A 19,445-nucleotide genomic window follows, 5' to 3' on the forward strand; every position below is an offset into this window, starting at 1 on the left:
TGTGGGATGCACATCCAGGGCACGAAGCTCCCGTTCCACCACATCCCAAAGATGCTCTATTGGGTTGAGATCTGGTGACTGTGGGGGCCATTTTAGTACAGTGAACTCATTGTCATGTTCAAGAAACCAATTTGAAATGATTCGAGCTTGGTGACATGGTGCATTATCCTGCTGGAAGTAGCCATCAGAGGATGGGCAAATGGTGGTCATAAAGGGATGGACATGGTCAGAAACAATGCTCAGGTAGGCCGTGGCATTTAAACGATGCCCAATTGGCACTAAGGGGCCTAAAGTGTGCCAAGAAAACATCCCCCACACCATTACACCACCACCACCAGCCTGCACAGTGGTAACAAGGCATGATGGATCCATGTTCTCATTCTGTTTACGCCAAATTCTGACTCTACCATCTGAATGTCTCAACAGAAACCGAGACTCATCAGACCAGGCAACATTTTTCCAGTCTTCAACTGTCCAATTTTGGTGAGCTCGTGCAAATTATAGCCTCTTTTTCCTATTTGTAGTGGAGATGAGTGGTACCCGGTGGGGTCTTCTGCTGTTGTAGCCCATCCGCCTCAAGGCTGTGCATGTTGTGGCTTCACAAATGCTTTGCTGCATACCTCGGTTGTAACGAGTGGTTATTTCAGTCAAAGTTGCTCTTCTATCAGCTTGAATCAGTCGGCCCATTCTCCTCTGACCTCTAGCATCAACAAGGCATTTTCGCCCACAGGACTGCCGCATACTGGATGTTTTTCCCTTTTCACACCATTCTTTGTAAACCCTAGAAATGGTTGTGCGTGAAAATCCCAGTAACTGAGCAGATTGTGAAATACTCAGACCGGCCCGTCTGGCACCAACAACCATGCCACGCTCAAAATTGCTTAAATCTCCTTTCTTTCCCATTCTGACATTCAGTTTGGAGTTCAGGAGATTGTCTTGACCAGGACCACACCCCTAAATGCATTGAAGCAACTGCCATGTGATTGGTTGATTAGATAATTGCATTAATGAGAAATTGAACAGGTGTTCCTAATAATCCTTTAGGTGAGTGTATGAAGATGGCTTCCCAGGCAGTACTTTACATTATAACAGGCGATTCGGCCACTGAAAATCCTACTCAGTTTAATCTGATAGTAAATACACAGAGCTCCGGAAAGGGTACAAACACATTAAAAATAGTTTTGATGTTTCCCTGTGTAACAAAAACAAGATTCAACATCCATTTAAGTGCCTGGATGATTTGTATTCATGTTTTCGCTATATAGGAAAAGTCCACTACTTCAGTTTTTTATAGGTTTAATCTGTGCTTGAGAAATTATCCTTTACAAAACAGCAACAAAAATGGAATAAATGGATCTAGAAGTTGCATATAATGTGAAATCAGTACCTGTAAGACCTATGTTTATCTTGTGAAAGATCACACCATCTTCCAGTATAAGATCCGTGCTAAGAGAGGCCAGAAACGTTTCCATCGACGGGAAACCAAGTTCAGCAGGCAAAATGACTTGTTTATACTTATGAGCAAAGGCCTCTGCTAATTCATCAAGAGGAATTCCTTGAGGGTGTTTTTTCACAATCTTGATTATTTCCTTAAAATTGTCCTTCTTAGGAACGCCTTTTGGGGGTTCCTTATCCAGCTCCTCAACGTCTTTAGAAATTCCATCAATATAAAAAAAAGAGAAAAAACATACAAACCATATATGAGAACCACATGAGAGTGAATGACATAACCCTTAATTTTATTGCATTTATTTGAGCCATAAGTTGACAAATTACCTGTAGGTGTTGAAGCTTCAGCCATGGCACTCCTGTAGAAGATTTGCCCGTTTTCCACGTACAGCTCTTGGCTTAGAGAGTCAATGAATTCTGCTATTGAGGAGAACCCTAGTTGTTTCTTGCTCAAGGGTCTCCCATACTCCTTATTATAAAACTCTGCTATTTTTGAAAGAGGAATGCCTCCCTGGTAGCTTTTCACCAACTCCACGACATCATTGCATCTCTTTTCAAAGTTTTCACCTATAAAATATATGACAGCACTTTCAGGATAATGTAAGATATATTTGAAGATGGCTTCCCTGACAGTATTTTATACAGTGCTGTGCATAAGTTTAGACACCCATGCTAAAGTTGACTAAAAAGAGGAATAAAAAATCATCTTTTGGAAATTGAACTTAATGCCTTAATTTAAAAAATTTGGAAAAATCCAACCTTTAAGGACACCAATTTTCTTTGTGAATGAATAATGTATCGTAAATAAATAAATGTTCTTCCTTAAAATACAGGGTGCATAAGTTTGGACACCCCTATGTTAAATTCCCATAGAGGCAGGCAGATTTTTATTTTTAAGTATTTTTTTTTTTAATTTTTTAGGATACTATGCATCCTGATAAAGTTCCCTTGGCCTCTGGAGTTAAAATAGCCCCACATCATCACATCATACCTAGAGATTGGCATGGTTTTATTTCAGTTAGCCTAATAGCTAGTTTGATTTGCATTGAGAGATGATCTTATGGAAAGTACCCCATGCCAATCTCTAGGTATGGTGAAGGCTATGTGATGATGTGGGGCTATTTTAATTCCAAAGGCCAAGGGAACTTTATCAGGATGCATAGTATCCTAAAAAATTAAAAAAAAAAATACTTAAAAATAAAAATCTGCCTGCCTCTATGGGAATTTAACATAGGGGTGTCCAGACTTATGCACCCTGTATTTTAAGGAAGAACATTTATTTATTTACGATACATTATTCATTCACAAAGAAAATTGGTGTCCTTAAAGGTTGGATTTTTCCTAATTTTTTAAATTAAGGCATTAAGTTCAGTTTCCAAAAGATGATTTTTTATTCCTCTTTTTAGTCAACTTTAGCATGGGTGTCTAAACTTATGCATAGCACTGTATTATAACAGGCGATTCGGCCACTGAAAATCCTACTCAGTTTAATCTGGTAGTAAAATACCGGAAAAGGGCTCCGGAAAGGGTAAAAATATAAAAAATAGTATTGATGTTTCCCTGTGTAACGAAAACAAGATTCAACATCCATCCAATTTCGCCATATAGGAAAAATCCACCACTTTAGTTTTTTTATAGGTTTAATCTGTGCTTGAGAAATTATCCTTTACAAAACCGCTACAAAATGGAATTAATGGATCTAGAAGTTGCATATAATGTGAAATCAGTACCTGTAAGAACTTTTTTTTTCTTGTGAAAGATGACTTTCTTACTAATTTCTTTCTTAGGACCGTCGTCCATATTTATATCTGTAAAAAAACCCAAGTACAAACAATATTGAGAGTAAAACGTTTTTTTTTTTTTTTTGCCTCAAAAGGTAAATAATCATTGACAGCTAACTTTTCCTTGGGTGATAAAAATCAATTCTTAAAGTCCCCCTATGGTGAAAAATCCAGCGTTTAATGTTGTTTATGTGTCTATATGGTGTTTTTAATCTGCTTTAAGACAAAGCATGTGTAAATTCATAAGTCGACAGCATTGCTGAGTATTTCCTCCTTAAAACTGCAGTGAACCAAAGACAGTCTCAAAAACACGCTTTGAAATCGCTGGTGTTTCTGACGTCACAAACTTGTAACCAATCAGATCAACGTGTGATCGTCAACCAGTGGATCTCTGAGCTGAGTGAGTGAGTGGAGGCGGGGCTCATTTGCATATTCATAGAACCGCGCATACTAAATGAGGCAAGGGTGTCGAGTTACATTCAAGATATTTTTGTCAGGGTTCTGTCACCTCTGTTTGGTTTGTATCTGGTTTGGTGACAGAGCTCTGACATTCCCGGTTTGTCATGTGTTTGTGTTTAGTCTGGTTTGTTGTGAGCACATGGCTTGTCTTGTATTCCTTGTGCCAGGTGATCTCTTGTCAATTGTCTGGGCCTTCCCATATTTTTACCTGATTTAGGGTTGTGCGATATCACGGTTTTTAATTGTGGACGATTAAATGTCTCCATGATCTGCTTTTGAAGAAATATCGTATCGTGCATTCGATCAGTTGCAGTTCTGGCGCCACCGTCTCAACACACTGTACAACGCAACGTACATTCACATCAAATGTTAACGCAGAGGAAAGGGACACTGCAGTTGACAAAAGTTCATTATTTATAAGCATATAAGCGTACTAACGTGCGCTTTTCTGAGTGCATACACCCGAAGCGCACATGCACTAAAAGCCTGTCTAACAGCGCCTGGTTACTGGACTAAGTTATCTTTCACGTCTTATTGCGCTAATACTGTCAAATACACACAAGGTTTACATAAACAAAGTTGGTTATGTCTAAAGTGAAAGCAAACAGAGAAAACTGAGAGAAAATCTGCTTGTCAAATGCGTTTATATTAGATGCGTCGCGTGCAGGTCTTAAAGCGACAGTAGCCTAATAGTAAACACGCTTGTCCTTAAAGAGATAGTTCACCCAAAAATAAAAATTAATTATTGTGTCATTATTTACTCACTCTAATGTTGTTCCAAACCTGCATTAATTTCTTTCTTGTGCTGAACACAAAAGAAGATATTTTGAAGAATGTGGGTTAACCAAACAGTTGCTGGTCCCCATTGACTTCCATAGTAGAAAAAATATATAGCCTAACTTTAAATTAGTAGCTTTAATAAGAATCAATGTATAATTTATACAGTGAAGTCTAAGTTGTTTTATTTTCATATTTGTTCATTTAATTACTTTCTTCAATGCTACTGTTAAAAACACCTACTGCTGAAAAAATAAAGCACTGTTTATTTCATTTGTGTATTAAAGGTAGGGTAGGTAGGATGTTTATAAAAAACTTTTTTTCAAATTTGTTTAAACTGTCTTTATATACCAATACATAATTAAAATGTAAGTGCTCTGAAAAAGAGAGTATAAAAATTGAGTGACTGTAGACCTTTTAATCTGCGATAAACACAGCTCATTATTTCCATTCGGGACGAAACAATTGATTGGTTTGGGCGACTGTCACTCACTCTCGCAACCATGGCAACCACCCCTGTTGCTAGATCTGCCCATATGCGCGCGCACCCGTTTGATTTGAGGAGTGCAAGAGAGGCGCGAAGAGTAAAATTATGGCAGAGAAAGAGCATTCAAAACTCAAAGCACCTGCATATGCAGTCAGCGAAGGCAAACAAGGCAAACACTACTTCCTCGGACCCTGAACAACCTCCTCTGCTTCGCCCTCGACCCCGGACCTGTCCTCGAACCGACGAAGCGGTACTTGTCTCCGGAGTGTAGTCCTCATTAGAGTCAACAATGTTTTCATCATGGAAACTCGCAAAACACCGTAAATGTTATGAATCTTACACGAAATTCACCTTCATCAGTGTAACTGATGGTAATGGAAAAACGTGTATCAATGCAACCTGTTTTTAGCTTTGCCTTATAAATATTGCTCGTTACCTATAAATATAGCTTGTTACCGAATCAAACAAAGTATATTTTAAACTTTACCAGTATCGATATGCTAGCTTGATAGTGAGTACTAAAAGAAATCTTATTTGTTTATATTTATAGTGATAAAGTTAGGTATTTTATTACATGTGATTCTGACATGATGTCACTGCATGCACTGCGCTCCTTCCTCTCCACTCGTCTCAGGTAAATAAATGCGTCTTCAGCTGAGCCTGAGCGTTTGGCGTCGCGCGTTCATGTGTTTTGGGGGCGTGGCTTTGGAAGGAGCCCAGAAGGGAGGGGGTGGAGTGAATGGAAATAATGAGCTGTGTTTACAACAGTCGTGAGAGGTCTACAGACACTCGATTTTTATTCTCTCTTTTTCAGAGTACTTACATTTTAATTATGTATTGATATATAAAGACAGTTTAAACAAATTTGGAATGTTTTTTTTTAGAAAAATCCTACCTACCCTGCCTTTAAGTTGTGTATGTGTAATGTGTAACTTTGTTAATTTTTAATAACAAAGAAAATAATGACAATTTTTTTTATCTTCGCCACTTTGGCCTAAATGTCTGCCATTCTTTTTTATTTTATATTTTGTTGCCTATAAGGCTAAAATAGGGACATTAGTTTGGCGGTAATGCTCAGTCACTTGCAAAATAGTAAAACCAACATGAAAAAGAATCGTGATAAAATCGTGAATTGTGATTTTCCTGAAAAAAATAGTGATATGATATTTTTGCCATATCGCCCACCCCTAACCTGATTATTGATTAATTTGCCCCAGCTGCCTTGTTCGTTACCTTCTTTTGTTTGCTTCCCATTATTTAGTCTCCCTGTGTTTGCAGTCCTGGGCCCGTATCCCTAAAGAATTTTTGTGCAAAAAGTGGCTCCTAGCGGCCAAATTCTAAGAAAATTCTCAGAGTCATGACGTTTTCTTAGAATTTCCCCTAAAAGTGACACGAAAATCCCAGTTAATATAAAAGCTATTCCTCAAGATTCCTAGCACTTAAAAGGGCTCCTAAGGCGAGATCTGCTAAGAGCAGGGAAGAGGACTTTTAGTGGCTTAGGAGTTCCCCTAAGCAGCTGCACAAAATGGCCAACAGAGGATTTTTCTCCATTTTCTGTGTTTGTAGGATATTTGTTAACAAGCCTTCATAAATAGACCAGCCAGCAATCACAGACATTGATAAAAGCTGAGCCGTGTTACCCTCGTTAAGACCACACTGAGTTGTAACGTTGCAATTTCTACTTCATTAAGGACAGCCCCTTGAGATAGGCCATCTTGTTTTCAATGGGGTCCATATGGGAGTGAAAGTACAAAATATGCCAGCTAGGATATTAATATGAGCAAATAAGACACAAATCATTATTTGAACAGGGTGTAATGAGCTTAAGTTTTCACATATTTTAGATTCTAATGTTAGGCAATAACCCCTACAGCTTACTATTCATTTTCCAGATATTTTCTTGAATGTGAAATATTATTTACAATTACAGTCTGCATAAGATTAGAGTGTATAATTATGTTTATTGATTTGAGGGTACATCCTTTGCTCATTATCACCAAAAGTTCATTTTCATCAAACTTGTAGGATCAACCAATCACGGCTTTTGAAATGATGACTCATACCTAGCAACGGGGTCAACCACACCTCCTCACTAAGATAGGATTTTCCATCCATTCCTTGCTCAGAGTTCACTGAAAATGTTCTGGAATCACTTCTAAGCTAAAACTCCTGGCAAGGAATTTTTAGGTTAAGTTAGGAGCTCTCTGAGAGGATTCTCAGAATCTTTAGGGATACGGGCCCTGTGCTGGTTTGTTGTTTTATGTTTCCAGTTATACCAGATGCCTGTCTTGTTTTCCCCTACGGGGTGTTTTTGTTGTAGTTTTGTTTTATTTTTGATTACTTATTAAATATCCTTCTTTATCTGCACTTGAATCCTCGCTTCACTTTTTGACCTGCCGTGACAATTTTAAGGCATGAAGTTTTTTTTTTCAAGGAAAAAACTTTAAATATGTCAATTTGCTGATCAAAGGTGAGTTTTAAAGGCACATTATATAATTTTTCGCCACTAGACGTCGATTATTCAAAACAAAGGCGTAGTTGATGATGCCTTGATTTCGCGGAATCATGGTAGTTGTTGTCTTCACCTCTACAGCCGGTGGAGAATCCCACGGGACTCGGGCGGAAATCATGTTCATGAATGAACGGTAATGTATTAAATATTTATTACCGTTATGAAAGCCGTTGGAGCGGAACGAGCCGCTGGAGCGATTGCTAATGAGAGACGAGCGTGACACACAGCTCGAGAGCAGTGGAGCTTTTATTATGCTTTTTTATGCGCTGTTTTATCATATTAGATACATCTGAGTGTGTTGAAAGTTGTTATAATGCTACTCTGTGCGTTCGCTCGGCGGCTGTATTTTTCTAAAATATACCGGTTTCACGGTATATGACGGTATCTTTTATTTTTTTTGAAAGCATGACTGGGTGTTAACCACATTTTCTACTGACTGAGAGAGGAAACACTGCAGTGGATTGACTTAGACAGCCCTATTTTACTGTCATGAGTGAATATTGTAGAAGAATTCCACACTAGTGTTAATACAGGATTGCAAGACCCCATAAAATGATGCTGTTTACAAAGAGGTCCAGCAGGAGGCGCTCATAAACGCTGCTTTATCAGGAAAGATAAAGAAAGATTAAATGAAAATCTTTCTTTCTGGCAATTACAAATAAACTTAAGCAAAATAGCAGCCATTTATATACTTATTTCTGGTTGCAATGTATTCTATTACTTGTGGTGAACACTATTAAAAAATTCATACTGCATGTAAAACTGTGGGAACCTTTTCTGCAAAAGTATCTAACAAAGAATATGGATGGGCGATATGACCAAAATCTCATGGTTTCACAATTCTCTATATCAGTTTTGATTCCACAGCATGAACTGAATTTCAAACTCTTTTGAGTTTTTTTTTTTTTTTGCAGGTAGTCCAATGCTTTTTAAGTAATTTTATGTTTATTTTTTATAAAGTTTATTTGTTTCTATAAGTTTATTAAAATTAGAAAGTGTATCTAAAATTTAAAATTAGAATTAATTTAGATTCATTTGACACTATTTACCTTTTTTTTATTTATTTTTTTTTATGTACAATAAAACTAAAAGCTGAAGATTTTTGTGGTGTTGTCACGGTTTTGTTTTTGGGTTTGTTCATGTCATGTGATTCCCTGTTTGTCATGTGATCCTGCCATGTGTCTTGTCCTTGGTTAATTGTCTGATCATTGTTCACAGGTGTCCCTTGTCTTGTCATTAGTCTGTGTATTTAAGCCCTCATGTTAGCCGTGTGTCTTTGTCAAGTATTGTTTCCTGTAGTTCTGCTGTTATGTAAGTTTATGTTCATGCCTTGGTTTTTGTTGTCATGCCACGCCTTGTTTTTGTTTCATGTTTGGTTTTGTTTATAATAAACTGCACTTCGGTTCTCATTTACACTTGCATTCAGTGGATCCTTTTTACAGGTGTATCATTTATCAGTGTTTGTTTTTCCAATAATTCCTGCCCACTAAAAGCTGCACGGATAAATTTGCCCCACAAATAGGCCCATCTATGTAAACGATTTAGAAAAAGTTCCATCAATTCAAACTCTATATCAACACTATGATATGTAGTGTCATATCACCCAGCCCTAACATGCAGTAATGCTTTAAACACATTATGCAAGCTAGTTGATAAAAATCAACAACCTGTCAAGACTGATTGGCTAACGCTATTTTTCCCACTTGTCTGTGCTCTTTTATTCTTGCATGTTAACTGAAGTGAATAATGCACTATTTTAACTTTAATCAACAAGTAGAATTGATCATGACATTCTCACCTTATTCCACCTAATCCAATGCTAAGCTAGTGAATGTCTGAACTAGTTGATGCACAAAATCAATACCCTGATAAAGAGGTTGACTGGCAATGTATTTTATGTATTTTAAAAATACAAAAATACTCATCTTAAATGTATTTAAATCAGGGCTGTCAAAAGATTAATCGCATCCAAAATAAAAGTTTGTTTTTAATAATATGTGTGTACTGTGTATAATTAAATTTGTATATATAAATACACACACATGCATGTATATATTTAAGAAAAATGTGTTATATATAAGAAAAATGTTATATATAAAAAAAAAATTATATTTATATATAATATAAACTATATATATATATATATACAGTACATGTATGCAAATATTTCTTAAATATATACATGCATGTGTGTGTATTTATATATACAAAATAATTATACACAGTACACACACACATATATTATGTAAACACACACTTTTATTTTGGATGCGATTAATTTTTGACAGCCCTAATTTAAATACAAATTACATTTTATTTTTTCCAAAGAATTTAAAATACAAAATAGTATTTTGTATTTCAAATACGTATTTTAAATACATGTATCTGAACTACTGCCCATCCCTGCGACCAGCCAGCACTAGTAAAACACGGTACTCGCGGTAAATCAAGAAAAAGAGGTTTAACTGTGTTGAGCTGTATAACAATGATTCGTTTTCTGTCAATGAATATATCCAAACAGTTGCTCACCTGTCTAATAATAAATCACACGTAATATATTAAAGCGTCTTTGATGTTTCCATGGTTTCAACTAGGGATGGAAACGGTTAATCGATTATCGATTAATTGTCGACAAGAATTTACTCGATTAAATTAAATTATTGTCGGCTAATTGACCTATGGCTAAGCCACGCCCCCTCCACTCACTCGGACAAACAGTCAACATTCGGTAACGGGCGCTATGGCAGCTGTCACAGTAGGAGACATTTCACAGGAGGCAATTGATGATTTTTGGAGACAGAAAGATTATATATCATCTCAAAGTCACCAAAAGGGCCTTAACTATGCATTGGAGGGTTATATTAATCATTTTATTTTGAGAAGGTCGATGAAAAGCTTCAGCTCCAGACAAAGATTTAATGTTACAGGTCAGTGTGTGTGTAACGTTATAGTTTGGTGCTATTTCGCTTCGAACGCTCGCTTTATACGCGCGTCCTATTCGCTTTGGACGCGCAAATGGATTCAAAATGTTCAAGCGTCGAACTAGACGCGATACGCGCAAATTTGACACTCTATTCGCATTTGGTGTGAACGCAGCATAATGAACAGGCTGTCAAGATTGCAATGCTGGAATGTGTGTGTCAGAGAGAGAGAGGCGCGGGCGCGATCGCGATCGAACAGTGGAAACATAAAAACATACTCCATTTTGTTCATACAGGACATCATTAAAACTGCAAAGTGTTTAGCCTACTTATATTTGTGTAAAACACAACATTGTGCTTTTGTCAAACTGTACTCTTGTCAAACTGCAACTCAGCTAGAAGCTAGGCTAACGTTACGTTAGAGATGTTAAAGATAACGTGCTGCTGCAGCTAATGTTTCAAGTTTTTCATTCAAGTAGTTTACCAGATAGATTATTATATGTAGGCTTAATATTGTAGGCTAAGCCTACCCATGTAGATTTTTATTTAAAATGTATTTTATGTTGCTTAATGTTTCACATGCAACAGGTGAGCCAGTGCACAATTATTTTTTATGTATTTTAATTTTCTGTAGATTATTTTGTTAAACTACATAAATGCCATTATCCCAACTGTTACAATAAAACATCAACTGAGCAATATAACATGCATTTTTATTCAGTAGCCTATAAGCAATATTTAGCTTTTTATGTTAAAGACACTATTGATACTGTGAGAAATTTACATTCTCAGGAAAATAGCCGCTTATCAGTTAATCGTTAATCGATCGATAAGGTCAATCAATTAATGATTAATGAATTAATCGATAATTTGCATCCCTAGTTTCAACAAAATAAACCCCCGGAAATCGAGGGTAACGATTGATAATTGGTAATGGGTAATGTGATGTCATTGATAGGCGACGCACGGTCCGTGTCCTGGTTAAAACTGCTCTGGATGTTCTCAGAAACATTTGAGATAATGTAAATACACACATTAACAAAATATATAACATTGTTCTAGTGGTTTTTGAATATTTTGATCCAAAATTATTACATAGTGTGCCTTTAAGGGATACAATTATTGACTACGGGGGGACTTTAATACACAATAAAGCACATGATAATTAATGCTGTATATAATATTGTATATTAGAGTCAGTTACATATATCAAATTAATCATCAGCAATAACAATGGCCATTTCACAAAATAATTACATATTCATTCTAACACTATTTATTCTAAATTGAGAGATCAAATAAACCTGGTAACACTTTACAATAAGGTATTATTCGCATGTGTTAGCATGATTAAAAAATAGCATAGGTCTTACCCAGTGAATGTGCGGCTCTGTCCGAACAACTGAATGACTAAAGTACTGTGCTCTCCTTTATACTAGACTCCCCATCATAAATATACATGCATCATGAGAAACAAAACTGAAACAAAATGCTTGAGTCTTGTTCTCATTTCCTGAAAACAAGGCAACTGTCTGGTTAAAGATCCTACCTGACTGTTTGAACACGCTTGAGAAACGCTTTAAACGACCTGACTGAACCCATAACAACAACACAGCGAGAGCATGAGATGATCTTGTGAGGAATGATTAATGACGGCATGAGCTTCACCCTTAGGTTTCGTTTTCCTGCTCTCGTTCTCAGCTGATCTAATGCTCTCTGTTATGAGGGAAGTCATGTGACTCTTCCAGCTGGAGCCTGTGATAACATACGCTATTGCATTTCCTGAAACACGATACTGAACTGACTTGCCAATTAAAGGGGCAGTGAGAAAAACAAAAGCATTTCAAAAGACTACAGATGAACCCTCGTTTGTTCAGCATGCAGGAAATACAAAATACACACCAGATCGTTTTATAATGATTTATTTGTCATTTAGGAGATGTTTTAATTCACAGCTACTTTTGGATGACCAATAACAAAAGCTGATATATGATTATATAAATACATATTTAGTGATAGGAAATTATGCAATACCAGAATTAGAAATTCAATTTAAGGGGCCATGACATTATTTTGATAGGTTCACTCATAATGTTAAAGTCGCCCTGTGGTGAAAATCCAGCTTTTAATGTTGTTTATGTGTCTATGTGGTGTTTTTAATCTGCTTTAAGACAAAGCATGTGTAAATTCATAAGTCGACAGCATTGCTGAGTATTTCCTCCTTAAAACTGCAGTGAACCAAAGACAGTCTCAAAAACACGCTTTGAAATCGCTGGTGTTTCTGACGTCAAGCTGATGAATACGTTGAGATTTATTATTTAGTGATAGAAAATTAGACAATACTAGAATTAGATATTCAATTAAAAGGGGTCATGACATTTTTATTTTATTTTTATATGTTCAGTTTCTTAAGTTTGACTCAATGTTAAAAAATGGAAAAAAAGTATGTACAAAAGCCTTAGGCATGTTAAAGCTGCCGTCGGCAACATTTTTTTGATCATATTCAGTGAAATCGACACTATAATCCGACAGAACAACATAAATAAGGTGGTTTTAGAAAAAAACCCGAGCTTCTAACTCCACCTGGAGCGTGTTATTTGTTTTGCAAAAATCCACCGCTCCCGGATCATCGGGTCCAATCAGCGCAGGGGGGTGTGAGATCTGACTGTCAATCACAGGTCGTGCACACGCCAGACGCCACAGATCCCCTCTCACTCGCGCACGTTACAATATCACATGCACACGACACGCCTGAAGTTCGCCTGAAGATTGTACGAAGCGTGATGGCGGAGAGAAAATCTACTAACAAGCTTCCAATTCCTCGGTTATTGCTATCTATGGATAGATTAGCCAGGGCAGCCTACCTCCGAGTCCATGGTGTTGATCGATGCTGAAGAGACGGACACGTTCACAGAAAATCAGGTACACATGCACTGACGATGGGCGGGTGCTCGTTGGTAGTGGGGGAGGGGCATGAGAGTTGTAAACATTAAACATTTTGGCTAAGTCCACTCAATCTGCCAGACTTGCCGACTGCAGCTTTAATAGAAGAAAGGCAGAAGAAACTGAGACAGACTAAATCCAGAGGAACTGCGGGAACGTCTCCGAGACGCTTGAAGAGACGCTTGAAGAGACGCTTGAAGAGACGCTTGAAGAGATGCTTGGGATATTAACATGCCTAAGACTTTTGCACAGTACTGTATATATATATATATATATATATAGATATGTGTGTGTGTGTGTGTGTGTGTGTGTGTGTGTGTGTGTGGAAACACTTTTTTTAACCTGCAATCTGAGCCTCTGTCTGAAATGATCCATTTGCGCGGCTCGTCAGTGAACGGCCACTGTTATGATGGGCTAAACTGAGCGTTAGTGCAGATTCTGTACAAAGAAATTCCAGGACTTTCAAGGACTTTTCAGGCACTACTTTTCTGGTTTTCAAGGATTACAATCAGACATTGCAATTATCAAACAAAATCTTTAGGATTTTTTAAACTTAAATTACAGATATAAGGTATCAAAAATACAACTTACAACGTATTTAATAATATATTAAAAACAAAGTTTATAATGCCTATTATAGTTCAATAAATAATATTTTATATTATGATGTTGCCGTATTTCGTATTGAGAAAAGGTCTGATGGGGGTTTAACAGACGGGCTGCAGTGCTCATTTAGCGTGAAAAGATTGTATTTGTGTTTTCTTTTTTTTTGATAAAAACATTTTATTTCATATATTGTATTTAAATAAGCCCCTCCTTGAACTGCCACCTTACCGTGGTGGAGGGGTTTGAGTACCCGAATGACCCTAAGAGCTATGTTGTCTGGGGCTATATGCCCCTGGTAGGGTCTCCCAGGGCAAACAGGTCCTAGGTGACGGGTCAGACTAAGAGCGGTTCAAAAACCCTTATGATGAAAAATAAAGCGAGGACCGAGACGTCGCCCGGTATGGCGCAGCCGGGGCCCCACCCTGGAGCCAGGCCCGGGGTTGAGGCTCGTATGCGAGCGCCTGGTGGTCGGGCCTCCCCCCATGGGGTCCGGCCGGGCTCAGCCCGAAGGAGCGACATGGGGCCACCCTCCCGTGGACCCACCACCTGCAGGAGGGACCGTAAGGGGCCGGTGCTAAGTGGATCGGGCGGCAGTCGAAGGCGGGGGCCTAGACAACCCGATCCCTGGACGCGGAATCTAGCTCTAGGGACATGGAATGTCACCTCTCTGGCGGGGAAGGAGCCTGAGGTTGTGTGTGAGGTTCAGAGATTCCGACTAGAGATAGTTGGGATCACCTCTACGCATGGCTTGGGCTCTGGAAACACACTCCTCGAGAGAGGATGGACTCTTCACCACTCTGGAGTTGCCCATGGTGAGAGGCGGCGGGCTGGTGTGGGCTTGCTTATAGCCCCCCAGCTCAGCCGCCATGTGTTGGAGTTCACCCCGGTGAACGAGAGGGTCGCTTCCCTGCGCCTTCGGGTCGGGGATAGGTCTCTCACTGTCGTTTGCGCCTATGGGCCGAACGGCAATGCAGAGTACCCGGCCTTCTTGGAGTCTCTGGGAGGGGTGCTGGAAAGTGCTCCGACTGGGGACTCAGTCGTTCTACTGGGGGACTTCAACGCCCACGTGGGCAGCGACAGTGACACCTGGAGGGGCGTGATTGGGAGGAACGGCCCCCCTGATCTGAACCCGAGTGGTGTTCTGTTATTGGACTTCTGTGCTAGTTACAGCCTGTCCATAACGAACACCATGTTCAAGCATAAGGGTGTCCATCAGTGCACATGGCACCAGGACACCCTAGGCCGGAGGTCGATGATCGACTTTGTGGTCGTTTCATCCGACCTCCGGCCGTATGTCTTGGACACTCGGGTGAAGAGAGGGGCGGAGCTGTCAACTGATCACCACCTGGTGGTGAGTTGGATCCGATGGCAGGGGAGGAAGCTGGACAGACTCGGCAGACCCAAACGTACTGTGAGGGTCTGTTGGGAACGTTTGGCCGAATCTCCTGTCAGAGAGATCTTCAACTCCCACCTCCGGCAGAGCTTCGACCAGATCCCGAGGGAGTCTGGAGATATTGAGTCGAGTGGACCATGTTCTCCACCTCCATTGTCAACGCGGCCACTCGGAGCTGTGGCCGTAAGGTCTACGGTGCCTGTCGAGGCGGCAATCCCCGAACCCGGTGGTGGACACCGGAAGTAAGGGATGCCGTCAAGCTGAAGAAGGAGTCCTATCGGGCCTGGCTGGCTTGTGGGACTCCTAAAGCAGCTGATGGGTACCGACGGGCCTAGCGGACTGCAGCCCGGGTGGTTGTGGAGGCAAAAACACGGGCCTGGGAGGAGTTCGGTGAGGCCATGGAGAAGGACTATCGGTCGGCCTCGAAGAGATTCTGGCAAACCGTCCGGCGCCTCAGGAGGGGGAAGCAGTGCCCTACCAACGCTGTCTACAGTAGAGGTGGGGAGCTGTTGACCTCGACTGGTTGATATCACCGGACGGTGGAAGGAATACTTCGAGGATCTCCTCAATCCCGCCGTCACGTCTTCCAGTGAGGAAGCAGAGGCTGAGGGCTCGGAGGCGGACTCGTCCATCACCCAAGCTGAAGTCACCGAGGTAGTTGAGAAACTCCTCGGTGGCAAGGCACCGGGGGTGGATGAGATCCGCCCTGAGTACCTCAAGTCTCTGGATGTTGTGGGGCTGTCTTGGCTGACACGCCTCTGCAGCATCGCGTGGCGGTCAGGGACAGTGCCTTTGGACTGGCAGACCGGGGTGGTGGTCCCTCTTTTCAAGAAGGGGGACCGGAGGGTGTGCTCCAACTATAGGGGGATCACACTTCTTAGCCTCCCTGGGAAAGTCTATGCCAGGGTACTGGAGAGGAGAATCCGGCCGATAGCAGAACCTCGGATTCAGGAGGAACAGTGTGGTTTTCGTCCGGGCCGTGGAACACTGGACCAGCTCTATACCCTCTACAGGGTGCTGGAGGGTTCATGGGAGTTTGCCCAACCAATCCACATGTGCTTTGTGGATTTGGAGAAGGCATTCGACTGTGTCCCTCGCGGCATCTTGTGGAGGGTGCTCTGGGAGTATGGGGTTCGGGGCCCTTTGCTAAGGGCTCTCCGGTCCCTGTATGACCGGAGCAGGAGCTTGGTTCGTATTGCCGGCAGTAAGTCAGACTTGTTCCCGGTGCGTGTTGGACTCCGGCAGGGCTGCCCTTTGTCGCCGGTTCTGTTCATAATTTTTATGGACAGAATTTCTAGGCGCAGCCAGGGGCCGGAGGGTGTCAGGTTTGGGGACCACACGATTTCATCTCTGCTCTTTGCGGATGATGTTGTCGTGCTGGCCTCATCAAACCAGGACCTCCAGCATGCGCTGGGACGGTTTGCAGCCGAGTGTGAAGCGGCTGGGATGAGAATCAGCACCTCCAAATCCGAGGCCATGGTTCTCAGTCGGAAAAGGGTGGTTTGCCCGCTTCAGGTTGGTGGAGAGCTCCTGCCTCAAGTGGAGGAGTTCAAGTATCTTGGGGTCTTGTTCACGAGTGAGGGAAGGATGGAACGGGAGATTGACAGGCGGATCGGTGCAGCTTCTGCAGTAATGCGGTCCCTGTACCGGTCTGTCGTGGTGAAGAAGGAGCTGAGCCGCAAGGCGAAGCTCTCGATTTACCGGTCAATCTACGTTCCTACTCTCACCTATGGTCATGAGCTGTGGGTCATGACCGAAAGGACAAGATCCCGGATACAAGCGGCCGAAATGAGCTTTCTCCGTAGGGTGGCTGGGCGATCCCTTAGAGATAGGGTGAGAAGCTCGGTCACTCGGGAGGAGCTCGGAGTAGAGCCGCTGCTCCTCCACATCGAGAGGGGTCAGCTGAGGTGGCTCGGGCATCTTTTCCGGATGCCTCCTGGACGCCTTCCCAGGAAGGTGTTCCGGGCATGTCCCACCGGGAGGAGACCCCGGGGAAGACCTAGGACACGCTGGAGAGACTATGTCTCCCGGCTGGCCTGGGAACGCCTCGGTGTCCCCCCGGAAGAGCTGGAGGAAGTGTCTAGGGAGAGGCAAGTCTGGGCATCCCTGCTTAGACTGCTGCCCCCGCGACCCGGTCCCGGATAAGCGGTAGAAGATGGATGGATGGATGGATGGATGGTATTTAAATAAGTCAAGCACTTTTCAAGTTCCTCTTCGTAAATATGGCTGTTTTCAAGGGTTTTCCAGGACTTACATTCAAAAAGCCAAATTCATGTACTTTAAGCACTTTGATCGGACCCTGCAGACGACATTGCATAGGAAATTGCCACTCGCTATTGCACACTAGTAAGTGTTTTTAAAACATTATCCTTATAAAACTGTCATTCACAGACAAAGCGTTATTAAATCCTTTACTTTACAGTCGCTGCTTCATCTGTCAGCAAAGGCTTCTGTGTGAACTCTCCATTACACTGAGCCTCATTTACAACACAATCTGCAGTCACACGCTCCGGACAAACATACACTCCTCTGACTTTATCCATGAAGCCTTTAAAATAAACCATCCGCTAGTTTCTGACGCTGGACGAACACTCACATCCAGCGAAGGAAACTTTCAGCCGGTGCGACTGAACGCGTATATGTTTACAGACTGCTGAAAGCCACAGGACAGAGAAGCAGATGGATCGCTGCGATTCACAGAAACATCTGGATCCAGGCAGAGAAAGCTGGATTTGCAGTTATTGTGTGTCAACATGCTGAATTTAGGGGGAAAAACACACCCTATATATTGTATTGTTATATATTGTATTGACAACTCATCAATTAAATATTTACCATCGTATATTCTGCATAATTGGATGTTTTATATTGGCTGGTTTGATTTGCATTGAGAGATGATCTTATGGAAAGTACTCCATGCCAATCTCTAGGTATGGTGAAGGCTATGTGATGATGTGGGGCTATTTTAACTCCAGAGGCCGAGGGAACTTTATCAGGATGCATAGTATCCTGGATCCATGAAGTAACTGGCCTTTAAAAACAAAAATCTGCCTGCCTCTATGGGGATTTAACATAGGGGTGTCCAGACTTATGCACCATGTATTTTAAGGAAGAACATTTATTTATTTACAATACATTATTCATTCACAAAGACAATTGGTGTCCTTAAAGGTTGGATTTTTCCTAATTTGTTTAATTAAGGCATTAAGTTCAATTTCCAAAAGATGATTTTTTATTCCTCTTTTTAGTCAACTTTAGCATGGGTGTCTAAACTTCTGCATAGCACTGTATAACACTGATATGAGTGATCACCCGGATTTACACCTATATTGTGTTTAAAGCGTTCACGGGCAAATTTGCTTTATGTTTTTCCCCGGCGTGGAAATCAGGCTCATATAAACGTCAGGAAACACGATTCCTGCTGCATGTCAGTATCCACGATCACTGGATCTTTGGTAAGTTGTAAGAAACACTATATAGAGTCCAAGCTTTAGATTAAACTGATACTCGTTTGTTTTACTGGTGTTTTCCCAGTTTCCCCTGGTAAATCCAGTCACTCAGCAGCTCTTCTGCCACTCAGTGCGACTGAGGGAGTGTTGTTGGATTACAAATTTATTATATGTTTTAATTTAGAATACTGATTTTAGCATTTGAGGTTTAATTTAGATTCCAGTATAAACTGAGAAAGTTTAGCAGCTGTTATGATGATTATTGAGTTTACAGCAAGAGATTCCTGCCCGACCTGTTATTCCTGTGTAAGTTAAATGAGTCAGATCACGGAGACGCTAACCTTATTGTCTTTAATGGCTCTGGGAGTCCCAGTTTCACACGAGCCACAGCCCAGATGTTGAATCGTTGGGCTGATTGGATTAGCACATATGCGTTTGAATGGTTATGCTGATTGGATTGAGACCGGTAACACGCTGGAGTCTGGGGCGGGTTCCTTAACCTGTATACTTAATTTGCATGCTTTGTTCAACCTCAGTGTAAATCCCTCCCCCTAAATGTCTATAAATTTGCAAGGCAACTGTCTAGAGTTAGTCTTGATGATGATGATGAACTACAGGCTACAGACTTGGAAGAATAAATCTCTTCTGCTTATAAGATCCATCTCAAG

At 41.0% G+C, this 19,445-nt stretch overlaps 1 protein-coding gene across 10 annotated transcripts in view; it reads right to left on the reverse strand.

Annotated features, from left to right (window-relative positions):
* LOC307147298 (uncharacterized protein) overlaps positions 1-19,445 on the reverse strand; it is a 117,693-nt gene that overhangs the window by 95,059 nt on the left and 3,189 nt on the right. For 3 of the 10 annotated variants that reach the window (XM_079851942.1, XM_079851938.1, XM_079851940.1), the window contains exons 3-5: positions 3,180-3,257; positions 1,777-2,016; positions 1,388-1,648 (exon numbers count right to left, since the gene is read on the reverse strand). In XM_079851942.1, coding sequence (XP_079708068.1) covers positions 1,388-1,648; positions 1,777-2,016; positions 3,180-3,257 — 579 coding nt within the window. Of the gene's footprint in view, positions 1-1,387; positions 1,649-1,776; positions 2,017-3,179; positions 3,258-11,759; positions 12,124-13,250; positions 13,382-19,445 lie in introns of those variants that run through there. The other 7 variants (XM_079851945.1, XM_079851944.1, XM_079851943.1 and 4 more) reach the window with 7 other exon arrangements.

The sequence above is a fragment of the Squalius cephalus genome (assembly GCF_949319135.1).
Source record: "Squalius cephalus genome assembly, chromosome: 19".
NCBI classification, from domain to species: domain Eukaryota; kingdom Metazoa; phylum Chordata; class Actinopteri; order Cypriniformes; family Leuciscidae; genus Squalius; species Squalius cephalus.